The 20,292-nt window shown below is 51.2% G+C and overlaps 1 protein-coding gene across 2 annotated transcripts in view; it reads left to right on the top strand.

The window, feature by feature from the left end:
• The first annotated feature begins 261 nt into the window (after window positions 1-261).
• Window positions 262-20,292, top strand: part of GSG1L (GSG1 like) — a 222,982-nt gene continuing 202,951 nt past the window's right edge. For both annotated transcript variants that reach the window (XM_057695292.1, XM_057695293.1), the window contains exon 1: window positions 262-598. In XM_057695292.1, the coding sequence (XP_057551275.1) occupies window positions 262-598 (337 nt within the window). The remainder of the gene's footprint in view (window positions 599-20,292) is intronic.

A 20,292-nucleotide genomic window follows, 5' to 3' on the forward strand; every position in this document is an offset into this window, starting at 1 on the left:
GCACTCGCGCTCCGGGCTCCGGGCGCGCAGGAGCCGCTCCGCCGCCGCCCGCCGCCCGCGCCCCCCGCGCCCCCCGCGCGCCGCGCCCCCACCCCCGGGGAGGGGCGGGGGGGGGTCATGGGCCCGCGCCGCGTCCGCCGCCGCCCATCGCAGGCGCCCGAGCCCCGGGGCGCGGCGGGCAGCGGCCGCTGACGCGGGGCGCCGGCTGCCAACTTCGCGCGCGGAGCTCCCCGGCGGCGCGGTCCCGGCGGCGCGGGCGGCATGAAGACGAGCCGCCGCGGCCGAGCGCTCCTGGCCGTGGCCCTGAACCTGCTGGCGCTGCTCTTCGCCACCACCGCCTTCCTCACCACGCACTGGTGCCAGGGCACGCAGCGGGTGCCCAAGCCGGGCTGCGGCCAGGGCGGGAGCGCCAACTGCCCCAACTCGGGCGCCAACGCCACGGCCAACGGCACCGCCGCCCCCGCCGCCGCCGCCGCCCCGGGGAACGGCCCCCCCGGCGGCGCGCTCTACAGCTGGGAGACGGGCGACGACCGCTTCCTCTTCAGGAATTTCCACACCGGCATCTGGTACTCGTGCGAGGAGGAGCTCGGCGGGCTCGGTGAGTGAGCGGCGGCGCCCCCGGGGCCCGGCTCCCGGCTCCCCCGGGCTGCGCGGCCCCGGCGCCCGAGACCCAAACCCGCGCTCCTTCCTCGCGCCCGGGCCGGGGGCCCGCGCCGCCGCCGGGACGCCGTGCCCCGCGCTCCGCAGGCTCGGCCCGAACGTTCCGGGGCGAGGAGCGCGGGGGGCCGTTCCGCGGAGGGGAGGGAGGGGGGGGAAGATGATGGGCCATCGGGACGCTCCGCGGTTCCGAGGTTCGGGCAGAGCTCCTGCCCCTTCCGAGCGCCAGGCGCCTTTGGGGACGTCGCCGCGCCTCGGGGAGGCGCGTCTCCCGGCACCCACCCCGGCTGCCGGCCGAAGGGGCGCGCCTTCCTTTCCGCGCCAGAACTCATCTCCATGCTCGCCCCTTCCCCCCTCTTCCTTTCGCGGGGCACTGGCTGCTCCCGTCCACCCCGTCCCGCCTCGGGTGGCGGTGGTGTTGGTGCAGGGACTGTTGCTATCCGCCGCCCTTCCCACCGCAGATCCACAGAGCCAGGAGCCGAGGGGGTCATTCTTCCAGCCCCATCCCCAGTCCGCACCGAACCGCTCCCAGACCCGGAGCGAGGAGTGGGGGCAGTCCGGTGGGTTCCTGGCAGGGAGCCTTTCGTGTCCCGGCCCCGCCGGGGAGAAGATGCGGCGGGAGGGAGAGGATGCAGGCGGGAAAGCGGGACAGCTCGGAGAGGCTCCGTTCAGAATTGGGGGCGGGGGTGACTTTCAGAAGGCGGGTCAAACTGCTCCCTTGGCCTCGCACCCTTTCCTGTGCCCGCCGCCGGAGGCAGCCGGGGCCGGAGTGGGTGTCCCGGAGGCAGGCAGTGAGGCTAGTGCAGGGCTCGGGGGAGAGCTGCCTGCCAGCGGTTGTGCCAGACGCTGGGGGTGCTGGCCCACACCACCCGGTACCTCCCAGAAGATGTTGCTTCAAGTCCAGGTGTGGGGACCCTCTTGAGTGAATTGACCTCTTTCCCCAAGGTTAAAACGCTCCGCGCGAGCCTAGCTCTTCGATGTCAACGTGAGCTATGTATGTAGTCACAGGTAGACAGGAGTAGACACAACTGCTAGTTTGCCCTGAGTAAGGTGTTGGCCTGACCGGGTTAAAGGACAGAGGGAAGAAGGTGTGAAATAAACCCAGGGAGGCTGCTGCCTCTGCCTGGAATGCCCTTCCCCACATCTTCCCTGGCTGGCGCCTCCTCTGCTCCAGTGGAACTTCCTGACTCGCCTTTGCAGGCAGGGTCCCCTGGAGAGGAGACCTCCCAATCCTCCTTTGGAGGCAGGGTCTCCCCATCTTTGTATCTCATCGCCACTTTTATCTCCCCCATCGTACCTGGCACAATCTGAAGTTTTCTGGGGGCATGCCTTTGGTCACCAGCTTCTTGTCCCCCATCCCCGTGGGATGTCACTGTATGGTGGCAGGGCCCCAGCCGCCTTGTTCATCGCCGTGGCCAGTCTCTGGGTACTGTCTAGTGCATGGAAGGTCTTCACTACCTACTTGCAGGATAAATGCTGGATGAGGCCTCGGGGCCATGAACCAGAGGTTTCCCGGGGTGCTGCCTGCTCCGTCTTGCCTCTGGGGGTGCCCCGCTGAACTTTTCTGGGACTGCCTGCTTGATGCTCGCTGTTTGCCAGAAACACTCCAAATAGGGTCCCACCCCGACCAGTTTCGCCCCATCAGACTCACTTCTGGTGTGCACTCAGGACTTGAATTTTTACCTGCGATGTCGTAATAATAATAATTTAAAAATTAACCTCAAAAGACATCTTGGCTAAAATTCCCTGCTTTCCACTTAGTCCAGTCCTCTCCCACGGAGGCCTCAGAATGCCTCGTCCTGGAAAATATCTGCACCCTTTGGGGTAGAGGTCCCCACACCTCACCTCCACCTCCCACCAAGTTTCTCCTTTGTGTAGAGAGGCAGACTCCTTGCTCCTTCCTTCATGTACACACTTAAATTCAACGCTGTGTCTGGTAGTGGAGTTGTCCCGTCTCTGCCCCATGGAGTGCCTCTCAATTGTTTGAGGTCTCTCCTGGCCTCTTCCTGAAGGTCACGCCCCCAACTCTTGCAGTTATTTCCCTGTAGCTTGTCCGTGTAGCTCATCCAGGGCTTGACACAGGATGTTTAAAGCTAAGCATTAAAAGAATTGTTAATTAAAAAAAAATTACAGTCAATGCTAGCTCACATTTATTGAGCCCTTAATGTGTATCAGCCATTGTTAAAACTTCTCACCTGCCAGATCTTGTTGAATCCTTGCCAACACCCTTGCGGCAGGCACTTCTATGTGCCCATTTTTCAGATGAGGAATTTGAAGCTAAGAGAGGTTTGCATCTGGCCTCACAGCTGATGAGGGGGCCTGAATTGTCTTCATGGGGCAGAAAGGAATCAAGATGAAGTGATGGGAAGAGAATGGTGCAGTTGGGGGTCGGAGAAAGGGGTGATTTGGGTGACTCAGCATAAGACCCTCACCCCCAGTCCTCTGTTAGTAAAAACATGGATGGTTAGTTTGTTGGGTAAATAAAACAAACCCAGAGTTTTCTTTCCTCTTGATCACTGTTGGCTAGAGATCGCCCCTCCCAGAAAATCACAATTTTCCTCCCCGGGAGCTTGGAAAATAGTTATCAGCCTGTCAGTGCTGGCGAGAAATTTGGGAGGTCTGAGCCAGCTTTGGATGGTTTCCCTTGCTGATCCTACGGTGTTCAAATCCTGCCCCTCCACGGTCACGGTACTGAAAGGGTGTCAGGAGGTACCTGGCCTCAAACTTTTGTTGCTATGACAACCTTTCTTCTGGGTTCTGCGACCATTTTAAAATTTATTTTCTACTTGAAGAGGAAAAAACACCCCAACACCCCCCCAACAAAATCCTGCCTTCCCCCCCAGAACACTGACAACCAACTTCCTTCCCTCCCACCCATGAAACTACAGGGGAGGCTTTCTTCCTTTCTCTGCATTTTATGTTCACTCCAATGAAAACACCAACCACAAAATCCTAACCTCTCCGTGAGAGGCAGCTGCTAAATGTTCCTTCCTCTCAAACGCCTGTTCGGTAATTTCTTTCCATGCTCAGAAAAACCTCTCCCTGCTCTGGGCAGCCACAGGGAAATCTAATAAGCCCCTTTTCCCACACTAAAAATCTACAGCGTTCACAAAGAAAACAGCAGCCTGTCCTAAACAGACGCAATCTCCCCAGACCCGGCACAAAGAAAGCTTTTCTCTTTCCTCCAAGAAGGAACATCAGCCTCCTTTAACACTCAGAAAGGGAAGCGTGGCCTCGACACAGAATTACCCCAAGCCCTTCACGCAAATTGGATTTCTCTTCTGAATTAGATGCTCGGAAGGCTCCGGAGGGTGCAGACGCAGCCATTGGGGTGGGAGGGGCAGCAGAGAAAGGCCTGGAGAAGTCAGGAGTGAAGGTCTGGAGGTGGGCGAGATGGGGTAGCAGGCAGGTGGCTGCGCTAACTGGGAGCACAGGTGATATCGGACTTCAGTCTCAGGGAGTGTGCGTTTGAACCTCAGGAAGTGAGTGGCTCCGGAGCATTGATGGGGTGACCTGGTCTAGGAGGGCTTGTGAGGGTGGCTGGAGGGAAGTGGGATTGGGGCGGCTTCCAGGAGAGAAGGGAGAGACGAGGCAGGTGAAGGAGGAGCTGGACATTCGGTGTCCCGACTCTAGACCCTGTCGTGGGCGGGGGGGGGGCCGGGGCGGGACGGCGCCCACTCTCTTGTAAAGGATGGATGCCACACGCTACCTCTTTTTGGCAGTGTGATTTGGGCAAGGGCCTCAGTTTGCTGCCCTGTAGAATGGGGTTGGGGGATCAGAGCACCTAGCAACTACTCAAGGTGCAAGGATTCAGTGAAATAGTGCAAGGGAAGTGACGGGCACCTGCTGGGTGTGTGAGAGTGCCTGGTCACCTCTGTGCTGCCACCTGTCTGAGCCACCTGCCTCTCCCCTGTGGACCTCTGCAGCAGCCTCCCCGCTTCCACGACTGCCCCCACCGCTGCCAGTCCCCTGTCCACCCTGCACCTGAGTAATCGTCAGATCCTGTCCCTCCTTTGCACAGCCCCCCTCCGACAACCTCCCTCTTATGTAGAGTCAAAGTCACGTCCTCCCCGAAGCTTGAGCCCTGCATGAAGGTGGCCCCCAGCCCCTCCCCAGATACATGGCCTCTCTGCCTCTCTGGGGTCCTCTCCTCCTCCCACCTGGTCACTGGCTTCTGCCACACTGGCCCCCGACACCAGGCACACGCGGCCTCAGGGCCTTTGCACTGGCCCTTCCCTCTGCCTGGAATGCTCTTCCCCCGGATGGCCACAAAAGACTGCTTCCGGAAACGTGTTGCAGTCAGCCCTCTCCCAGCACCTGATTCAACACTGATCTCCCCACACTTTTCCCACCTGAGTTTTATTCCAGCACGTGGCACCGTCGACGTGCCCTCTGTGGTCCTTGTTTGTATTGTGTGTGGTCCAGCAGCTCCGTGAAGGTGGGGGTGAGCTCACGGCGTCGTTCGCAGCCGGCTCCCCAGTGCTCAGGACGCTGGCCGTTGTAGGTGTTCAGTCAGCATTTGTGGGATGGGTGTGGGTTGTTGTTCTTGTTCTTTGTGTCTAGTCCTCTGCCAGGCTTTATGTGTCTTCTTACGCTGCAGTGAAGTGGGCGGCTGGCTGGCGACCCCTCCCCTTTCTGCTGAGGTTTCCGCTCCACCTACCCCTCCTTACACACAGGAGTGAGTGTGGGGCCGGCCCGCTGCCCCTCGGGAGGAGAAAGCCCCTTGCCACCCCCATGTCTTTCTTGCTTCCCCTTCATTTCTATGGAAAACGCCAGCTCTTCTGTCTGTCCCTTACATCATGCTGGTACATTTTCACAAGTATAAGGAGGCATGTGACATCCCCAACCTGGAGGCTTCCGGTGCTTGGGAATATGTTGATGTAACATTACACGGGCCAGGAGCCGCTGATGAGTGAAGAGTTGGACTTTGAAGGGCGTGACTTGAGCCCCCACTAGTGTTACTTCCTTTTGTGCCCACAACAACCCTATGAGGTAGGTGCCATGGTTACACCCAATGAGGAAACCGAGGCACAAAGAGGTGAAGTGACTTGTTCAAGGTCACACAGCTTCCAAGTGGCAGAGCTGCAATATGCAGAAGGCTCCAGAGCCTGGCTCTTGCCTGCTGTGCTGCATCCGGTCCCCCAGCCCAGTTCATGCAGCCTCCCCAGGCACCTCCCAGAGGCCTCGTTGGGAAGAGCACTGCACCAGGTATCATGAGCCCCAGGTTCAAGTCCAGCCTCCAGTGCCAACATGCTGAGTGACTTTAAACAAGTCACACTCCCTCTCTGGTCTTTTCTTTCCTTATGTGTAAAGTGGGGGTTTCGTTTTGTTGTTTGTCTGGATGATGGAGGTGGCAGAGCACCTCATGACCGCTGGCCTGGCTGTCAGACAGTCCAGGCTCCAGCCCTAACGCCACCACTCACTTGCTGTGTGACCTCTGGCAGGGGCTTGCCCTCTCTGGGCCTCAGTTTCCTTGGCTGGGACAAGAGGATGATGATATCTGCCTCATGATAGCATCCTTGGAGTTAAAGCAGATAACGGGGATGCTTGGCTGGTACACAGCGGTCACTCAATAATGGAGCTTTCAGTGATCTGACCTCCTGTCAGAGTCTGCAGACCCATGGCTCGAGCGTCCGATCCGAACTGTCCATCTGATTTGTTTGGCCCTGCAGTGTTTACAGCATGTTTGAATAGGTTGCCAGTATTTCAAAATTGAGACACTTCACAGAAACATCTGGATTTATGGCTTTTCTCAAAAGCCTGGCAGATCCATCAGCACTGGGCCCAGGTTCCTGAGGGAGTGACGGCCGCCCCTTCCGGGAGTCCACCATCCACCCCTCCCCCCACCACATCCACCTCCTCACTGTTGAGAGGACGTGACACCTTCCAGGTGCTCAGGCCCCAAGCCTTGGGGTCCTCCTTGCGCCTCTTGCTCTCACATCCCACATCTCATCCATGGGCAAATCCTGCCAGCTCTTCAGTCAGAATCCAGCCCCTACCTGACTGTGTTCCACCAGATCTGCCCTGCCTGGGGCCCTGGCACCTCTTTCCTGGACTAGGGCAGTAGCCCCTCCTGGGGCTCCCTGCTCCTGCCCATGGTCCCCACCATCTGTGAGCCACCCAGCAGCCAGAGGAATCCTGTTAAATCCAAGTCAGATCACCTTCCTCCTCTGCTCAGGGCCTTCCTGTGTACTCCATCTCACGCAGTTACAGCCAAACGTCCTCCAAAGCCTGTGGGCCCTCTGAAATTTGCCCCATGGGACTTCCCTGGTGGTCCAGTGGGTAAGACTCCGTGCTCCCAATGCAGGGTGCCTGGGTTTGATCCCTGGTTGGGGAACTAGATCCTGCACGCATGCTGCAACTAAGAGTCTGCAGGCCACAACTAAAAATCCTGCATGCTGCAATGAAGATCCTGCATGCCACAACTAAGACTCAGTGCAGCCAAAATAAATGAATAAATAAATGTTAAAAAAAAGATATTTGTCCCTACTGCCTCTCTGACCATCTCTCCCCACAATTGCTCAGCTCTAGCCATACCAGCCTCCTTGCTGGTCCTTGAACAGGCCAAGAACATCCTGCCTCAGGGCCTTTGCACTTGCTGTTCCTTCTCTCTGGGAACTCTTCTCCCAGATATATGCCAGGTTTCCTCCCTTCTCAGGCTCAGATGTCCTCTTTTCAGTGAGACCTTCCCAGACCACACCATGTGTATCAGTGACCTCGCCACCCCCAAGCACTTCTCCCTTCCTCCTTATTCCCCCATCACTCTAATTATTGTCTTATCCACTACATATCACACTCATTTATCCCCTTCCTTCCTTCCTCTCTCTCTTTCTCTTTCTTTCTTTCTCATTAAAAATTAAAAAACATTTATTGGAGTATAGTTGATTTACAATGTTGTGTTAGTTTCTGCTGTACAGCAAAGTGAATCAGTTATACATATACATATATTCACTCTTTTTTAGATTCTTTTCCCATATAGGTTATTATAGTGTATTGAGTAGAGTTCCTTGTGCTGTACAGTAGGTCCTCACTAGTTATCTATTTTATTTATAGTAGTGTGTTTATGTCAGTCCCAATCTCCCAATTTATCCCTCCCCCTCCTTTCCCCCTTGGTAACCATAAGTTTGTTTCCTACATCTGTGACTCTTTCTGTTTTTCATTTATCTTCTTTATTATGTGTCTCCCCTGCTCGGATGCTAGCTCCACGGGGGCAGGACTTGGTCCATTTCACGTAACGCCATATCCCAGAAACTCGATGAGCTGGCACTGAGTAAGGGTTCGATGAATATGTGTTGAATGCATTTGGGATTCTAGGACCTTCTCAGGACTTGCGTGTGCAGCGAGAGGCCCCAGGCTCTGTGTCTGTCATTCCCATGGACTTGTCAGATGTTCTTCTTCCCTCCCCTGTTCTGCTCCTGAGAAGAGGTGTTCAGTGGGATGCTGTGAGGGGCTGAGGGGGTTCCCTGTGGTCATCCTCCCTGTTTAAATCCCGGGACCAGACTTAGAACCATCTTGTTGGGATGCCATGACCTTGGGCCTCTGTGTTTCCTGTGGGACCATCCGTGCTGGTTAAGCTCTTTGGTCCCAAGTGATGGAAGCAGACTCAGGCCTACTTCATGATAAAGGGGAGTTTTTAAGAAGGGTGCTGCTGCTTACAGAATCCAGGCAAAGGCCTCGGAGGTCAGAGCTGGGACCACCTGGGTTCCTAGAGGCCAGAGTTGATGAGTCCTCCCTCAGGTCCACAGCCACCAACTAAAATCCTACAGGGGCCAGACTGGAAACCAAAGAGAGTAACATACAGGGAGTGGAGGGGACTGTGGGGAACTGGGAGCATCTGCTTGGCTTAAAGGGGCAGCTACTGTTCAGTTCCAGGTGACCTTTATCACTGGGGGAGGGGGGAACCACGTGGGGCCAAGTTGTCCATTTTGTCAGCACTCCAGGTTTTTGTATGAAACCTCTTGATGGTTGAAATTTGGCGATGAGTTCAATTAAAAATAAGAAGCCCACTCTGCAGGCCCAAAGCCAACACTTATGAGGGGCAAGCAGACCCTGTCCTGCCAGTTTGCAACTTCTAGGCCAGAACTCTGCTGCTCACATGATTGGAGTTTCACAGATCCTTGTTTCCATGGCTGTTGGTTCATGGTCTTGAGAGAGAATCTGATTGGACAGTGTGGTGCTGGTGGCCATGATGGCTGGTTCAGTCTGCTCTGTTCCGGGAGTGGGGGTGTAGGATTATACAACCCAGTCCTGTGGATAGAGGGGAGCAGAGCTTCAAGCCAGGGAGATGGATGGGGACTTGGACAGACATCCTTAAAGGCATTGACCCTGTTAGCCAGGACTCCAGGACTCACTACAAGTGAGACAGACTCACCTGAAATGGGCTTAAGAAAAAAAAAAAGGAATTTATGGTCGTTCTTGATAGGAAGTCTCATGAGAAGGGTGTGGGGTTGTAGCACGGCTGAATCACCATATCATGGAGAATTTCTCTTTCCAGCACTTAGCTCTGCCCTCTTCTGGGTAAGCTTCATTCTAAAGTGCACTCACCCCCCTGTAGTCATCCCCGAAAGCTTTGAGCTTACCTCGTGTTCTTCCAGTAACTTCAGGGGGGACAAAAGAGATCCTCCTTTCCAAGGTTCCAAACAAAAGTCCCAGGACTGGGGCTTCCCTGGTGGTGCAGTGGTTAAGGATCCGCCTGCCAATGCAGGGGACACAGGTTCGATCCCTGGTCTGGGGAGATCCCACATGCTGCAGAGCAGCTAAGCCGATGGGCCACAGCTACTGAGCCTGCGCTCTAGAGCCCAAATGCTGCAACTACTGAAGCCTGTGTGCCTAGAGCCTGTGCTCCACAAGAGAAGCCACTGTACTGAGAGGCCTGTGCACTGCAATGAAGAGTAGCCCCCGTTCGCTGAAACTAGAGAAAGCCTGTGCATAGCAATGAAGACCCAATGCCGCCAAAAAAAAAAAAAAAGAGAGAGAGAGAGAAAAAGAAAAAAAAAAGTCCCAGAACTGGTTCTCATTGGACCAGCTTGGACTATGTCCTCACCCTTGAACCGATGGGTGTGGCCAGAGCGGTAGATGGTGTTGATTGGCTGCAGGAGATGAGGATGGGTCTCCCTAAACCATCAGGCCTCAGAGTGGAAGAAGGGTGTGTCAGTCAGCTCTTGCCACAGTGATGCCGTATAACAGCGAAACCTCAGGGGCAAATGACTGGAAGCATTTCCTCAGCTCAAGAGTCTGTGGGTCCACATTTAGGTTGGGCCTAAATGTTAGGTAACTCAGGCTGGATTGAAGGAGGCAGCTGGGCCATGTGCCACTTGTCCTCCACCAGGCTGGCGCGAGCATGTTCTCAGGTGGTGTCAGAGATGTAAAAGCCAGGGCAAGCCAAATTGTGCAGGCACCTTTCAAGCCTCTGCCTATGTCACTTTGCTTACACCCCATCGGCCACAGCACGTCATGGGGCTGAGCCTGAAGTCACTGTCAGGGCACCACAGAGTTATAATGGCCAAGGGCATGGATGCAGGAGGGGTGAAGAATTGGGGCCATTAAAGCAATCCCTGTGTCGTAGGTGGTTCCTCAAAACTGGGGACGTGTCCTAGGAAGGGGGGAACTAGATGCTGATGAGATAAGAACACCAGACGCCCGCTACTTACACAACAGGGATACATCTGGGAACTGAAGGAGTCTGTGGCCGTGCCCTCCATCCCTGGCCTAATTCCTTTTAGCGAAGACACTGCAGTTGTGCTTGAGTCAGAGGTTCTTAATTGTGTGGTGCTCTGGGGCTCTATAATACTGAGATGAAATCAGGGCCCTCCATCCAGAGACATGCATCCCCCTGGACACGTAATTTGGCCTACAGTTTCCTGAGACCCACACTGGAGACCACACCAGGTTGAGAACCTCTGATCCATCTGGTTTTTCCCAAACTTGGATGTGCCCCAGAGTCATTGAGAGAACTTGTTAAAATACAGATTCCCAGGGCCTCGCCTTTGGACTTACTGCTGGATGGGTCTGGGGTGAGGCCCAGGGATCTGTATTTCTAACCAGCTCCCCCGGGGTTTCCGAAGCACAGCAGGCATGGGCACCCATGTTCCCATCCGGGCCTCTCATTCTGCATCTGGGAAGGAGGCAGTGGGCAGGGCTGGCACAGAGCGTGGGACGGAGCCACCACCGGCCAGGCCCCCTGACTGCCAGCCCATCTCTGCCTCCCGCTGTCACTTCCTCTGGGATGGCTTTCCGTTCCCTGCTCTGCCTCACTGCTCTCCCTGCACTTCTGGCCACATTGAGCTTATTTCTCACCTCAGGGCATTTGCTCTTGCTGGTCCCTCACCCGGGATTCCCTTCTTCTAAATATGAAGAACTTGTCTCAACTGTCACGTCCGCAGACCCTCCCCAACCTCCAGCCCTCACTGCTGTGTCCTCTTAAGGTTTCTTTTCTTCACAGCACATACCACTCGCTGAAATGACCTTGTTTTTTTAATTTCTGTGCAAGTTTACAATTTGTACCTCTCGTCATAAAGTGAGCATCTCAAAGCAGACCAGAGACGGTGTTCAGCTTCTCACTGTGCTGTCCCAGGACCAGAACACAGTGGTCCTTAGGAAGTGCCAGAATCCCTTTGGATGGGAGAGCTGATACCCAGGATCTCAATGTCCCTGGGTGAGGCTCTTTCCACGGGATGCACACGTTACCTTGGAAATGCTCAAAGCAAAATTAAGCATTGAAGGCTGCCAGGAGGGTCGGAATGTGTGTGTGTGTGTGTGTGTGTGTGTGTGTGTTTAGTGGGTAGAAGGTGACAGGCAGGATCAGCCAGCCAAGCACAGAGGCCCTCCTGGCCAGTGGGGAGCGCCCCATGGTCTCCCAGGTCTCTTCCAGAGGGTGGAGTCTGGGGCTCCAGGACTCCCCATATCCCGGTTGGAGGGGAGGGGAGGCCCTCAGCACCCCCGGAGTGGAGTCCAGGCCAGGCGCGCAGGATCCTGAGGAAGATGTGGTCTGGATGGGGACACTGATGGGGACAGAGGTTTAGAGCAGAGCAAGCAGGAGTTTTTCCTCTTCTGAGTTTTCAGAGGAAACATGTTCTCAGTTTCCCCATCTGACAAGTGGGCGATAGTCTCAAGCTCTTGGACTAGCTGCCTCTTGTGATTTATGGTTGCTAATATCTACCCTAACTATGAGGCCTGAGTCACTGTCAAAAACCGAATACGGCAGCACTGACCTCTGTCACTGGATTCTAGCTGGGTGGTGACGTCAGCGAGGTGTGAGAGGTGGCCTGGCCCCACACTGCCCAAGCTGAGGCTGCCTCCTCATCCCTTTTGGGTAACTCAGCTGCAGGGGCCTCTCTCAGGGGCTGCCCCTTCCTGCTGTGGCCACCCGTTGGGGATGTCTGTGCTCCAGCTTCCGGAAGCAGAGCTGGAGTCTGGAGAGGGGCAGTGGTGGTGGCGGCCTGGTCCTGTGTCCCAGCCTCCCAGGGAGAGGGTCAGAGATGGCAGATACACCCAGAACCTGAGACGGAGCCCGGGGAAGGCTGAGATCAGACAGAGGAGCCAGGGAGGGAGGTAATGAAGGAGGGTGACAGAGACAGAGAGAAAGGGAGACACATACAGAGGGGGCGAGAGCAGGAGAGGGAAGCGGAGGAGTGAGGCAGAGAGAGACAGAGATACAGAGAGAGACAGAGGGGTGTGGAGAGAGTCACAGACACAGGGACACACAAGCAGATGATGGAGAGACACAGGGATAAACAAAGAGACTGAAACCAGGAGAGAAACAGAGAAACTGGAAGAGAGAGAGAGAGACACACACACACACACACACACACACACACACACACACACACACACACACACACACACACACACACGGAGGAGAGCAGGCCTGAGGAGGTGGAGGAGAGGCGAGTGAGGGGAGCCTGAAATAGCCCTGGGGAGGCGGGAAGGAGCACATATGGCCCCTTCTTGCTGCTCTTTTCCAGGAGGGCTGGGTCCACAGCCAGAGGAGGCGGCTCTGCCCAGGGGTGGGCTCCTCTGGGCCTCAGCTGTTGGTGACGGGCAGGTGGGGAAGGCAGGGCAGCCAGGCCTGACCCTTCCTCAGGCTCCTCCCCCCCCATCCCTCCATCCCCCCGCCGCTGGTGGCAGTGGGTGGGCTTGGTGTTTTGGTGTTGGGGGGCTTCTGCCCATCGTGGCTCTCTAGCCCCTCTCCCGACGGTCACAAGTCAATGATAAAAATGATGGTGATGACTCATGTATGAGGAGAATAATAAAAACATATTAGCAAAACTATGGTAGTTTCATTGGTCATTCACAGCCTAAGTAAACCCCGTATGTGGGAGGCAGCTTCTCCGCAAGTCAACTGCATCTGTGCCCTTGTCGCCTCTGGGACAGACTTGTGGATCCTCCCCTGCCCTCTGTCCTTGTCCATTTGTTCCCCCGTCTCTCTGGGCCTCTCTCCTCCTTGTTTTCGCTATCCGAGGGTCCAGTTCTGAAAGAATTCCTGTCTGTCCCTCCCATGCTCTCGGCTGCCGGCTTTGTCCCCTGCTACCCCACTCTCCTGAACCCCACCTCACGAGAAATCTGGGTGGTCCTGGAAGAGGCGCAGAGGGAGGGAGGGACCCTCCCGGGAGGGACCCTCCCCTCCCCGGGACCCTCCCCTCCCCAGGGACTCTCCCCAGACACAGTCAAGGTTGGGGAGGGTGGACACAAGTCTCAGTGTCTCCCCTCAGTTGATACCTCTGCTCGGAGGTCTAACCAGCATCTCCAACGAACAAGCCTCCCACCCACCGCCTGTTCCGCCCTCACCGGCCAGGGTAGGCTGGGTCACGCTGCCCTGATCATCTGCAAGTCCGGGAGGGTTCAAACAACCCTGGAGTCTCTGTTCCATGCTGCGTCCATCGGGGACCCAGGTAAAAGAGGCCCTGTCTCCGGGTTCTGTGGCTGTAGAAGCAGGAAAGGAGGCTGAGTTTCTGCCCAGAAGTGGCTCATGCCATTTGGCTTGCATGTCATTGGTCAAAGCAAGTCACATGGTCATAGCTAATCTCTTCCGGGCTGGACGGGTGCCTAGAAAGCGGAGGGGTAGGAAGATTGGTGACCTCACCCTCACCGGCCCCTCTCAGCTCCATCTCAACAAACAATAAAGGACAATGCATTTTTCCCTGGCAAAACCTTGGAGTTCTCTTTAACTCCCCTGCCCCCACCCCTCCCTCTCTCTCTCTCTCTCACACCCCCCCCACCATCACCATCACCATCACCATCACCATCACCATCACCATCACCATCACCATCACCACCACCACCACCACCATTCAATCCAACAGCAAGTCCTATTAGCTCCTTTTAAAAATTCCTCCAGAGTCCAACCATTTCTCCCCCTCTCCTCTGCCACGCTGGACCAAGCTGGTGCCATCTCTTGCCTGGACGACTCCAGCACCCCCGTCACTGGCCTCCCTGCTTCACTTGACTCCACAGTCTGCGAGGGATCCTGCTACACGTCAAACCTCATTCCTCTGCTCAAGCCTTCCAGTGGCTCCTGTCTCACTTGGGTGCAGTGGCTGGGAGACGCAACTTGTCCCTGATGTCCCTCTGCCTCATCTCCCACTACATACTTTCTTGTTTCCTCTGCTCCAGCACGTTCCTGCCTCAGGGCCTTTGCACTTGCAATTCCCTTAGCCTGAACACTCTTCTTCCAGATTTCTGTCTCCTCACCATAATAAAATGCCTCATTTTTGTGCGAGATCTTTTCTGGTCACCCTATTTAAAATTGCAACCACCCCCTCACCCCAGCACACCCTCTTCCACCACTCAGCTTAACACTTTTCTTCCATGACATTCTATCAATCGCCATACCTACCTCAATGCCCCAGGGATCTGCAACCCACACTATGAAATCACTAGCTGCTCAAGTCTGTTTTATGGCCAAGGACACTCAGGTCTCTTCAGGGAAACAGACCTCCTGTAAGCTACCCCTGTTACTAGCAGAGCTGGTGCTGGGTCCTGGACTGCATCCCCTCAGCCCTGGCTTCTAGTTGCTGGTCCTCGATTATCCCTTGAAGATACACAGACCTTGGCCTCTAGTTTCCTGACTTGTGCTCTATTTGTCAGAAGAGCTGTTATTTTAAAAATGGCCTTCTCTGGCCTCCGCAAAACCACAGTTCCTGGGACGGGTGGAAGGTTGGAAAACTTCAAATTTTCATTCATTCTTTCATTCATGTTCATGAATACCTACTATGTGCTAGGTTTTGTCTAGGTTCAGGGATTATGGCAGGAAACCGGACAGATGAAGTTTTTAATCTCACGGAGCTTACATTCTACAGCAGGAAAAGAGAGTAAGAGGTTGTTTATATGTTTGTGCATTTAACCTGCATTTACTGAGTCCCTGTTGAGGCCACTGTGGATTCAGTGGTGAACAAAACAGACAAAGGCCCTGTCTTCATAGCGCTAATATTCTAGAGGGGACAGACAATGAGAATGGGTGTATATCTCACCATGGCTTATGCAGCACCAGAGTCCCTGGGACTCAGGGGTCAGGGAAGCAATTGGACCCCCTGAGGGGGTGGAGGCTAATAGGCCACTCACTGTTCCCACGAGGGTTCTTTTTTTTTTTTTCCTGGCCATGTTGGGTCTTTGTTGCTGTGCACAGGCTTCCTCTAGTTGTGGTGAGCGGGGGTTACTCTTCCTTGTGGTGCGCGGGCTTCTCATTGCAGTAGCTTCTCTTGCTGCGAAGCGCGTGCTCTAGGCATGTGGGCTTCAGTAGTTGTGGCGCACGGGCTTAGTTGCTCTGCCGCATGTGGGATCTTCCAGGACCAGGGATTGAACTGTGTCCCCTGCATTGGCAGGCGGATTCTTAACCACTGAGCTACCAAGGAAGTCCCTCCAAGTGTGTTCTTAATTATATAAGCCAGTCACATCTCTGAATTTTCAAGCCTGTTTTTTTTTTTTTTAATTGAAGTATAGTTGATTTACAATGTTGTGTTAGTTTCTGGTGTACCACAAAATGACTCAGTTATATAGATATATATTCTTTTTCAGATTGTTTTCCATTATAGGTTATTACAAGATATTGAATATAGTTCCCTGTGCTATACAATAGGTCCTTGTTTTTTATCTATTATATTTTATTTTATTTTTTAATCTGTGGTAGAGTCATAATACTCACTACTCATCTTTAATGGAGTTTTTAAAATTGAAGTATAGTTGATTTACAATTCGGTCGTGTTAGTTTCAGTTTCAGGTATACAGCACAGTTATACATATATATATATGTATATACATGTATATTCTTTTTCAGACTCTTTTCTCTTATAGGATATTGAGCAGAGTTCCCTGTGCTATATAGTAGGTCCTTGTTGGTTATCTATTTTACATATAGTAGTGGGTATTTGTTAAACCCAAACTCCTAATTTATCCCTCCACCACTTTCCTTTTTGGTAACTTAAGTTTGTTTTCTATGTCTGGGAGTCTGTTTCTGTTTTGTAAATAAGTTCATTTGTATCATTTTTTTAGATTCCACATATAAGTGATATATGATATTTGTCTTTCTCTCTTTGACTTACTCCACTTAGTATGTGAAGTAAGTAATCTCTAGGTCCATCCATGTTGCTGCAAATGGCATTATTTCATTCTTTTTTATGGCTGAGTAGTATTCCATTGTACATACGTAACATATCTTCTTTATCTGTTCATCTGTCGATGGACATTTAGGTTGCTTCTCAAGCCTGTTCTTCATTCTCCCTCTAATGGTGTTGGAGTAGGATTTTGAGACCTGTGGTGTCTTCCCATATTTGAACCCTCACTTGCTGGCCCAGTTGTTCTGACCCTCGAAGTATTTTACAGGATAGTTATTTCCATCTTGAAGGATTTGTCCTCCTTGTAATAAATGGTTATTTGGAAGGATTTTCTGAAAGCTGTCCTCTTGTCTCCTTTGGTCTTCATTCATTCATTCAGACAGTTCATTGAGCACCTACTCTGGGCTGGGTCCTCTCCTCTGAACCAGAAATACTTGGTGAACTTGATGAATGAGGTCCCAGCTCACAAGGAGTTCACATTCCAGTGGACAGAGAGAAAATAAATAAGTTTAAAAAGGGATAAATCAATAATTTCATATATTATCCATCAATATAGAACTAAGTGCTATGAAGCAGGGTCATGAGATAGCAAGTGAGGGTGGAGTTTTTAATAGGGTGTCAGGGAAACGTCTTTGAAGGGGTGACATTTGAACTGAGACCTGAATGACCAAGGTAAGGTGGCTGTGCAGAGTCCTGGGGGTTGGGGGAGCATTCTAGGCAGGAAAAGTTCATCCATTTTCTACGTCTTGAGTCAATTTTTAGTGAATTGTGTTTTCTCTGAAAATAATTTATTCATCAAGAGATTCAAACTTATTTGCATAAAATTTAGCCAAGTATTTTCTTATGATTAAAAGAAAAAGTCTCTTTGATTAGTTTCCTCTTTGCACTCCTAGTCCTATGTAGTTTTTTCTCCTTCTCTTGATTCATCTTGCTGAAATCTGCTGAGGGTGATACAAGTCCTGGTGAAAATTGCTTTTCAGACCCTCCAGAAAGAGCAGACTGGCTGGAAATCTTTACATGGGATCTATACTGAGATGTCACATCCTCAGGTTGGAGGCTTTGGTAATTTGTTCCAGCTTCCTCTCTTGTTTTTGGTCCATGTCTTGCCACTTTTTTTTTTTTTTTAAAGAATCCATACTCTGGTATTTATAAATTCTGTTTGTTTAAATTTCCTAATGCATCATTAATTTCATTTGGCTTACTTTTCTGAGGTTTGTTTTCTTAGTGTTTTCAAGTATTTGAGTTGAAAACTTTGTTTCCATAGTTTAAAAAAAAAAAAAGAATGCATTTAATGCTATGAGTTTGCCTATGAGCACCACCATGGTCATATCTTTCAGTTTAAAAATGCAGTGCCTTTTTCAAAATAGTTTTCTAAAAATTCTGAAAATACAATTTTGTTTCTAGCCATTCTGAAATTTCAGTTTTGTTTCTTCATTGATCCAAGGATAATTTAGGGGAGTGTTAAAAATTTCCTGATGCTTTGCCTTATTTGCTTAAATTTTTTGTCATTTATTTCTAGTTTTACTGAATGCTGGAGGAGCTGGCCTGTGAAGTTCTGCTCCATAGGTTTTTTTTGGTAAATGTTTTATTTGAAAAAGCAGGTAATTTCCTTGTGTGTAAGGTAAAGCAGCTTTATAGAATTTAGAATTTCAAGGATGATTTTGTTATTATTTCTTTTTGCTTTTTTGATCTGTCAAAGGCTGGATGAGGTAGGTCAAAGTCTTTCTCTTCAATAGAATTCTTTCCATTTTTACTTGTGTTTCTGATAGTTTTTGTTTTTATAAAGTTTGATTCTTTGTTATTCATCACAAAAAGATTCGTGACAGTTATATTTTCATTGTGGAATTGTGGATTTTATCTTTAGTCAAGATAAAAGGACTATTTTCCCCTAGTGAATGCTTTTTGCTTTGGCTTCTATTTTTTCATATTTTAATATTGCTATCGCCACTTTCTTTTGTTTGTGTCCTCTTGCCGTATCTCTTTCTAGCCTTTCTGTTTTAACTTTTTCATGTCTTTCTGTTAGTCGCTAATCTGGTAAGAGCAGCAATGGCTAGATTCTGTCTTTTGGTATGACCTAGGGGTCTTAACCAAATGACATTTATTTCTACATCAATACATTTGAGCTCATGTCTCTCTTTTTGTTGAATGCTTCAATTCTTTATTGCTTTTTCTTTAAACAGTTTGTTTTTGTCTTCTGGTACATGGATTTGGTTATGTTTCTTTTTTCTTTACTAGTGATTTAAAAAGCACATACACTGCTGCTAATTCTGTTTTTAAAACTTGGATTTCTATTTTTCTAATCACTATGAAGAGCTGTATATAGTGCATCTTCCATGGTAGGATGAGATTAGTTGCTCTTGAATTCTGCTTTTTACTCATATTTATAATAATAATTGCAGCTTGATTCCTTGCATAACTGGTTTCAATACTACTTGCAAGCCCCTTTAGTTCCTCCCCCCCCGCCCCATTTTATTCATATCTTGGTTGGCTTTGCACACTAGATATGATGGTGTATGTTCTGGCTACCAGCTGTGTGCTGGATCCCATGTTAGATGCTGGGATGCAGAGGAGATGAGGCCAATGAGATAGATTCCTGCCCTCTTGGAGCTTCTAGTTGTGTGTGTGTGTGCACACGTGTGTCTGCTCATATGCTTGTGTGTGTATGAACAATACACAAGGAAGCAAACCCATCTCCCTCTGAGGAGGGTCATCTAAGTGAGACTTGAAGAGTGAGAGGAAGCCGACCCTGGGCAAGCAGAGGAAACAGCAGGTCAAAGCCTTTACAGAAGGACAGAGCTTGGCAAGTGGAAAGACTGGAGAGAAGATGGGTGTGGCTGAAGGGTGGTGAGCTAAGGAGAGTGGTATGGGGTGATGTGGGAGAGGGGGCAGAGACAAGACCAGAGCTTTGTAGGCATGGAGGGCTGTGCTTTATCCCCAATGCACACGGTCTACCTCTTAGCTCTTGTTTATTTAAGAATAGCTCTCTGTGACCTTTGGCTGTGAATGACACCATAGCTGGGTATAGAAGCCGCAGGTTTTAAACCTTTCTCCTCAACATCCTGTGGGCATCACTCCATGTTTTCTGGCATCTAGTGTTGAGGAAGAGATGCCTGAAGCCAGCCTAATTTTTTTCCTTTGTAGGCAACTTGTTTTGTTTTTCCTTAATTATTCTTTTTTTTTTAACAGCAGTACTTTAAATTTTTATTTATTTATTTATATTTTTTTGCCTGCTTTAGGTCTCCGTTGCTGCATGTGGGCTTCCTCTAGTTGCAGCGAGTGGAGGCTACTCTTCGATGTGGTGCACGGGCTTCTCATTGCAGTGGCTTCTCTTGTTTCAGAACATGGGCCCTAGAGCACACCAGCTTCAACAGTTGCAGTGCATGGGCTCAGCTGTTGTGGCACATGGGCTCTAGAGCTCAGGCTCAGTAGTTGTGCCTCATGGGCTTAGCTGCTCCGCAGCAAGTGGGAATCTTCCCAGACCAGGGCTCGAACCCATGTCCCCTGCATTGGCACGTGAATTCTTAACCCCTGTGCCACCAGGGAAGTCCCTTTCCTGAATTCTTGTATGATTTCTTTTCCCCATTCATCCTCAAAATGGAATTTCATCACAGAATAAATAAATCTCTTTTTCAATTGGCTGGGTACCTGTTACGATCAGCTTAGGAAGGCTTGATTGTATTATATTTTCAACTATTTCTACTAGACCATTTGTCCTGGGCTCTTCTTCAGAAACACCTAACTCTTATTTATGGGATTGCTTTCTGTTCCCTGACCTCTATGGCTATTATTGTCTGTCACATAATCTTAATGTTCTTTTTGGCTCATTCTTTTGGAATTTTTTCTGTTTGGTATTCTCTGAGCTTCCTGGATCTGTGGTTTGGAGTCTGATATTAATTTGGGAAATACATATGAATATTATATATATATACACACACACACACATATACATGTACACACATGCATATGTGTATATATACACTACATCTTCTTTATCTCTTCATCTGTTGACAGACATTGAGGTTGCTTCCATGTCTTGGCAATTGTAAATAGTGCTGCTCTGACCACTGGGGTGCGCATATCTTTTCAA

This window comes from Hippopotamus amphibius, chromosome 9, assembly GCF_030028045.1.
Source record: "Hippopotamus amphibius kiboko isolate mHipAmp2 chromosome 9, mHipAmp2.hap2, whole genome shotgun sequence".
NCBI classification, from domain to species: Eukaryota; Metazoa; Chordata; class Mammalia; order Artiodactyla; family Hippopotamidae; genus Hippopotamus; species Hippopotamus amphibius.